General features: G+C 39.9%; 2 protein-coding genes across 2 annotated transcripts in view; one reads left to right on the top strand and one right to left on the bottom strand.

Moving 5' to 3' along the window:
• The first annotated feature begins 555 nt into the window (after window positions 1–555).
• On the top strand, window positions 556–2103 carry LOC118411769 (lipopolysaccharide-induced tumor necrosis factor-alpha factor homolog). Its single transcript, XM_035814254.1, has 2 exons — window positions 556–715; window positions 1214–2103. The coding sequence occupies exons 1-2, from the start codon at window positions 618–620 to the stop codon at window positions 1338–1340; spliced, it is 225 nt and encodes a 74-aa protein (XP_035670147.1). The 5' UTR covers window positions 556–617; the 3' UTR covers window positions 1341–2103.
• A 1813-nt stretch (window positions 2104–3916) lies between these two features.
• LOC118412593 (neuropeptide FF receptor 2-like) overlaps window positions 3917–6944 on the bottom strand; it is a 19614-nt gene continuing 16586 nt past the window's right edge. The window contains exon 4 of the mRNA XM_035815550.1: window positions 3917–5406. Coding sequence (XP_035671443.1) covers window positions 4755–5406 — 652 coding nt within the window. The 3' untranslated portion in view covers window positions 3917–4754. The remainder of the gene's footprint in view (window positions 5407–6944) is intronic.

Here is a 6944-nt window from a genome sequence, read left to right as displayed (position 1 = left end):
TAGAGATGACAGATATCTATTGGAATGTTGAAGGCGTCGCTCGGTCCCAAAACACACATGTAGTAGAAATGTGTTTTTTTTAATCCATGAAATTCCTTCAGCGCCCTGTTCGTTCAATCACTCGGCCGCAGTGATGACGCAAACTTGCCGCACTGAGATGCGCTTTAGCGACCAGATTGCTGGGCTTTTATTATTAACGGATAGCTCAACAAACTTAACATAAAATCCGAATACGCTCTACAGTTTTCTCTAAAATATTCGCAAGGCGCTCTCTGTCAAATTGCTAGGTCGCTCTCTTTTTGAATGAGGATGTTAACGCTACTGCTGCAGTTACCGCCCGGCCTACTGGAGGCAAAGGTGTGGGCTAAGATATCAAGGACTCTGCTCCAATCACCCCACGATCTTCCACTGGAAAATGGCTGACGGAAAGCCTACAGTAATCAGACTGAGTATTAATTAAGGGTAGTACGGGTTCAAAATCCAAACTTTTTTAAAAGATAAACATTGTGTATTCATGACGTACAAAATTAATGTGGTTTATTTTGCAACTAGTTTCCCAGCCGGGTACCGTGGTGGTGGGCGTTGACCAGCCGACCCGCAGCGGCCACCCCGTCAGGATGACCTGCCCGACATGCCAGCAGAATATACAAACAACTGTCGAGTATGAGATCGGGCTTTTTACCTGGCTCATGGTCGGCGGCGTTTGTCTCTTCGGGTAAGTCGTAAGTTAATTCTTCACTACTACCTTTTCCGCACACTAGTGCCCCATTTAGTTGTCTTTGTTGTAAGCCGGGACATTGGTTATTGTCGGTGACATTTTTATTTATTTTTTTCGATTTTTTTGAAATATATTATTACTAGTCACAAGGAACAGCTGCAGGTCTCTAGCAGAAACGGATAGTTGGTCAAAATAGTTCCCAAGTTGTCTGAATCTTAGTTTGTTGTTAGTAGTCATTCCTTTTAACCTCTACTACGGTCAGCATGTTGCTGAAAAAATGGTCGAAATTGGCCCAAAAGTCGAAGTTATATGCTCAAAAGTTAGCAAGCCAGAGGAGTATGATACATAATTCCGCCTTTTGGGCCAATCGCAATATTTTTTTTCAACAACCTATGGTGTCTACCGACGGACTGCCGAAATGTTGACAGATAAACAAAAACTGATTGTGTACAGGATTTGTACAGTACTAATGTCTCCATGTCGTTGATTTTCAAGGTGCGCAATTCCGCTCGTGTGGCTGGGGTGCTGCTTCATCCCTCTGTGCATCAAAGACCTTAAGGACGCCAAACACACCTGTCCTAACTGTAACACTCACCTGGGCACCTACAAAAGGGCAAAGTAAACACTCGCAATGCTGTTTTCCCTTTTAATTTTCAGCTACTTTTTAATGTTTGAAATGTGAAGTGTATATTTACCGACTTTTAACCGTTTAAAAAAAAACGCAACTGGAACGGGACCAAACAATTTTTATAGTTAAGGAAAAGTTTCAGGAACAATTATTTTTATTGTACGCTAATGAAGAGAAAAATGCTAATTGTTAGGTATAAACGGGAACGGTATACGTATCACTCTACTGGTAAATAATTACTGGTAAACAAGGATTTGGGATATAAAATTTACTTGTTAATCAAAAGATAATGAATTTCTTGCTGGTGAATCATAATCAAGTTTTTAACGCGGGATAAAGTATCTTATTTTCTATACAGTGAATATGCTGATAAAAGTTGTTTTTTTATTGGAGCCAACCGTTTCTGATTGTTATGTACCTATATCCTAAAATCACTGAAAGAAAACGATGGTTTCCAGTTTTTGATGGTCGATATGAACGCCTGCGCTTTGACTGTGCAGCAAGGGCCTCTAGCGACTTGTAGTGGAACATGTTATCATAATATGTACATTTCTTCTTAAATTTGAGAGAAAAAAATAATACGCTATGCATGTGCTGTACACATTTTGTTTAACAAGTCAATGAAATTATGCATTAACCACAATGTGGCGCTTTAGACAAATTCATAGTTCTACAATGGTGTTTTTTTTTTAAAGATTTTCTTTCAGTTATAGATTCTTAACCTGCTGTATTGAAATAAAGAAATATAACATTTTGACGATGGTGTTCTTTAGTAACATACACCTGTGATTTTATTCATTGTATTTAGTCTATTTTTTTACGAGGTCATGTCCTGAATTAATTACAGCTGCCGTCAAGTTTATGCCGCATTGTCAGTAATTTCAGTACATCAGCTTTATAAGACAGTATACTAGTAGCGTTGCGACACCTAGCGGTTTTTAGAAATTTTTTGCTGGCTGTCGAACAACTGTCGGGGCGGCCGTTTTAGGAGCGTCGTTCTTTCAGGGTACGTTGATCATGGAGTACATCATCTAGTGCTTGATGTTAAGTTCATACTATAGTCAAAGCTGTCAATGTATTTAATTATGCACAAGGACATATCTCAGGGTTCTTTTCATTTACCTAATCTAGTTTAAATCATTATCTACCTTTTAAAGTTCACAATACTTGATTCACCCAGTAAAGATGACTGTCAAGGTGAAATATGGAGCAAACAATCTACCTACATAGTGCTTTCTATCTAAAACTTATAGTCTCATGATGCTGAAGATATTTTTTTTTAAATTAATGTCTTTCTTGCAAAATCGCATTTTCAAATACTGCAGGACGGGTTATTCTTTACCCGGATCCAAGTGAAGGATAGTGGTTAGTGTAGCATGCTGCGAGTACTATGCACCATCGTGACAACCACTAGATGTCGCTGCCTCATGCATTAAAAGTGTATTGGGTTCACTGTTACCCGACCACCGGCATTGCCTTAATTTGAACTTTAAGGTCCCCAGAAAAATGACGGTGTCGTGTCATGTATTGATTTTTGCTTCTCACGAATCGGTCTTGAATGATTTTGAACAAAAGGCCCTGATATCCCGTTCAATGATGAAACGGGCCAATATGGAGAGATGGTGTATCTGTCATTGACATATTGTTGCGCGTAGGGCCTTAGTGCAGAAGCGTCCTTGTATCAGACATTTGTGGCAGTTAATCCTTCATCCGTTGTCATGCTTGAACCCAATCATAAAACCAAATTACGTTTTCCGATAAGATATGGAGTACGAGAATTTGAGGCACCTGAATCTTACCTGAATGAATCAAGCACCTATTCAGACAGCTTTGAATTTGATTGGCAAGTCCAATCTTTGAACCCCATAATCAAGCACTTTCAATACTCATGCCGGTAGACGACATCAAGAACTGAACGTTTAAAGATTATTTCCTTCTTAGTTCAAATATGAATTACGAATGTCGTTCATGGGTAGTCAATTGATTGGTTGTTGTACATTATCTGAGTCATTTGATATTTAGTAAGATTTTCAATTTTTTTCTACTTTTTTTCAAGGCACTTTGATATGGACATCTATTGTTTTACAGATATTTGTGGCAAGATAGATGGCTTTATGGTCTTTCCACCAGTCAAAAAACACCATGATTTCTTGAATTGCATGCTCATATTCTCTTCACAGATTCGGGATTACCCCTGTCAGTCTTTCGCGTGAGTTTTATGATCGTACTGCAACCTATCCCATTTGTCATGGATCCCAGCCTGACAGCTCAACATAAAGTAACTTTGTTTTATTATTACATGACGATATGTGTCACATATCTCCCTCACGTTTGATTGATGTGGATTGAAAAATATTCAAGTTATGATTGATGTCTTCTGTTTGATTTGGTATTGGTATTGGGTATTTGGTGGGCCGACTGCTCTATCTTGGCAGCCAGGGGCTGAATTGCGAGGAGCTTACAGAAGGCGGGGCTAAAGCGCAAGGGTCTGGAGCGAGCTGCCATTCGGCGCCACTCAGTTGACCTCAATACGACAGTATTGCCCCAGGTGCGGATATGATAATATAATATAAATAAAATTAAAACAAAATATATATGACACTATGTTAGCTGTATTGGTTTTAATGGAGGTCATTGCTTTCACAGAGTTGTTTTCTAAAACCCTAAACCGACAATGTAGCTTTCGCTTAAACAAAATTGTTATCCTGACAGTTTCCTTTACGTATACATATTACCTGTGTAGGCCTCAAGTCTTTAACATTTCTACACTCTTGAATACATTCTTAACTATACATAACATGAGATGTGATGTATTATATCTAACAATTAGTAATTGATATTGACATGTCAATACTGTGATAGTTCTTTGAAATGACGACCATTTTTAGGACTTCAACGAATTGTTACACACTATCACCAACACCCCAAAATGACATCGTACCAGCTAAGTTCATCTTTACACAAAAACCGTTCAAAGACAACGCGACAATTACAAACCAACGTGATTTTTAAACAGCACGGCGCGGCACTATATGCCAACGCTCTTTATTTTGAACATGTCTGCCCAAACTGTTTAATTAGCACCCTCCCCCCTAGAGCTTTTGGGAGTATAATGTGGCAAGTACTTCTTATTTAGGAAAGGAGCTCAGTATTATTTAGATAAGTAACATGTCAGCCCAGCATGAGCTCATGATTCTGCCACTAAAAACAATCATCGCAATTATCAACACACTGATAACAGACTGTATCCGACAATAATTGGTCTAGTCAGAATGTTTCCAATTCTTCAGACTTAAATGTGTTGCCAGCAAGCTTTTAGGAACCTGACACATGTAAGGGCTGCTAGACGCGTGATGCATGGTCAGGCTATTCTACTTTCCTTGACGAAATGGAGACAATTCTGCATATTTATAACTGAGGAGTTGGAAGACTTCTCCTTCCGACTCCATGCCCTCCCGACAAAGTCCGCCGCAAAGTAGACGAAAACTCTGTAAATCCCCTACGATAGTTCCTATTAAAGTAGCCATATATAACCGGATTGATAGAGCTTTGCAAGTACGAGAACCAGTGCGCAATCGGAAAGACGTAGTAGTAGATTATGTTTCTCTGTTCGATTGACGGATTGCCACAATCGTTGATGAGCATCACAGTATGAATCGGGAGCCAGGATACTGCAAAACAAACTACAACAACGAGCAACATTTTAATGGTTCGGTATTTTCGCCGGCTGGCGTTATTTCTTTCCCCTCCTCCCGGTACAGGGCGACACCATACTTTAAACCCAACTCGCAGGTATAAATAACCAATGATACAGAGGGGTAACATATATAAAATAACAAACAGCAGCACAGTATAGATCTCGCGTTTGAAGTAGTTCGGCCACGTCTCGACACAAAGCGTGTATGTGCTGTTGTCGTCAGCAGACACGTATGGTCGGGTGTCCATGACCACTACCTGTGGGATGGCAAAGATGACAGCCAGGGCCCAGATAATGGCGATGACCACACCGTTATGTTCGGACGTGAACTTGGGTTCGTTCGGATGTATCACCGCGTAGAACCTGAAACAAGAAGAAATCATTATATGAAACTAAAGAAACACACAACGCTTGCTTTTTTAAATACACTAAATATGTCATGTAGATGCACTATTTAACCATAAGATTAATACGGTTCTATGTCGGGATCCATCACCGGATCGGGACAGGTGCTGCTACCAACTACCTTTGTCCCTTTGCTGACGTCCTACTTCCGTACGGTGATATGTTCTGAGCGATTGGGTTCAAAGTTTTTTTTGACGGGTTCGTCGAAATTTCTTTTATTTATTCTTAGTTTTCATTTTTCTTTCATATTTTACATAATTTCTATAGTGTTCATTACGTTGCCGACAAGCAGCCTTATTCGTATTATGTTTAAACCATTGGGTGCACGCTAGACACTTTTAGAACCGAATAAATCCCAAGCGCATTGTTTTAACGTGCACTGGTTAAGAATTAAGAAGCTAATGGAACTCTAGTGTATCAATTTGATGTTCACCAGCTTGCTACTTTTGGTACCTTATTGTCTGATTTCCGTCTACAGAGAGCATTTTGGTTTATCAACCTTTCCCAGTTGCCTATCATTAAGTGTCTATTGCGCCAAGTTTATCATCGTTGGACTGGTTGGTAATCTCTCAAAACTTCCGACAGATTTCTTCTAAAACGTCCCATCTCGCAAATGGATCAGCCTCTAATATTGAGCAATGCTCAAATGGGCCTTAGACAAGCAGAGTGATTGGCAGTTAAGGAAGCAAGATGATTGGATTTGGCTTTAACGGCAGTAAGACACTGCTTTTACGATGTTGTTATTACCGAAAGTATAAATAGTGAGTGGCTCAAATGGTGCTGATGGTATTTGGCAAACCTTTTAGCCACGCCACCAGTGCGTGATATACTTTACTTGTCAGAAAATCAATGGATCCTAACAGACTTCGAAATTCAAATGAAATCAACAAGGATCAGAGGGCCGATTAAAAGATTCTTGTGATAGATTTATTTCTTAAACGGAAATAAAGAAAAGCGTCTTCCAAATTTCTGTAGTTAGAGTGTTCAACGTTTTGTACTGTAGAAGGATTGAGCGGCTCGGTTGGTAAACAGGAGATAATGACTATACGGGTTCGATTCCTGGCGTTCGTGGCTAAACTTTGTGTCCTTGGAAAAGGCATTTTATATGGCTTTCCTCACTCTACCAGCTGTAAAGATGGCTACCTGTCTTTGGTTGCCTGGTTGTGGAGGTAAAAGGCGGTGAAAGGAGAGGAAGGGGCTACGCCTTCGAATACCGTAACCTACACACAGTGGGTTAATAACCCGCCGCCCCTAAGGTCTCGAAAAGGTCGAGGGACTTCATTTACCTTTGCCAATAATCGATTGGATAGAAGGTCGGTGCTTGTATCTTATCAGAAATGACAATAGCAATACCATAAACACTGAGTCGGCTGAAATAGAGGGGCGTTGACTTATCATTACCAGATTTCCTACCCTGTGTGTTTTGCCCTCAAACTCCTTGTTTGTTATTCATCATGTTTACTAGGAGAAATACCAAATGTTCACCATGTCGTCAA

This window comes from Branchiostoma floridae, chromosome 3 (genome assembly GCF_000003815.2).
Source record: "Branchiostoma floridae strain S238N-H82 chromosome 3, Bfl_VNyyK, whole genome shotgun sequence".
In the NCBI taxonomy this organism is placed as follows: domain Eukaryota; kingdom Metazoa; phylum Chordata; class Leptocardii; order Amphioxiformes; family Branchiostomatidae; genus Branchiostoma; species Branchiostoma floridae.
This window is presented reverse-complemented; position numbering and strand designations above follow the sequence as displayed.

Excerpts from the sequence above, each read along its gene's own strand:
- LOC118411769 (XM_035814254.1), top strand. The coding sequence starts at position 618 with ATGACCTGCCCGACATGCCAGCAGAATATACAAACAACTGTCGAGTAT. Across the intron at positions 716-1,213 it reads GGCGGCGTTTGTCTCTTCGG|GTGCGCAATTCCGCTCGTGT; the intron begins GTAAGTCGTAAG and ends TTGATTTTCAAG.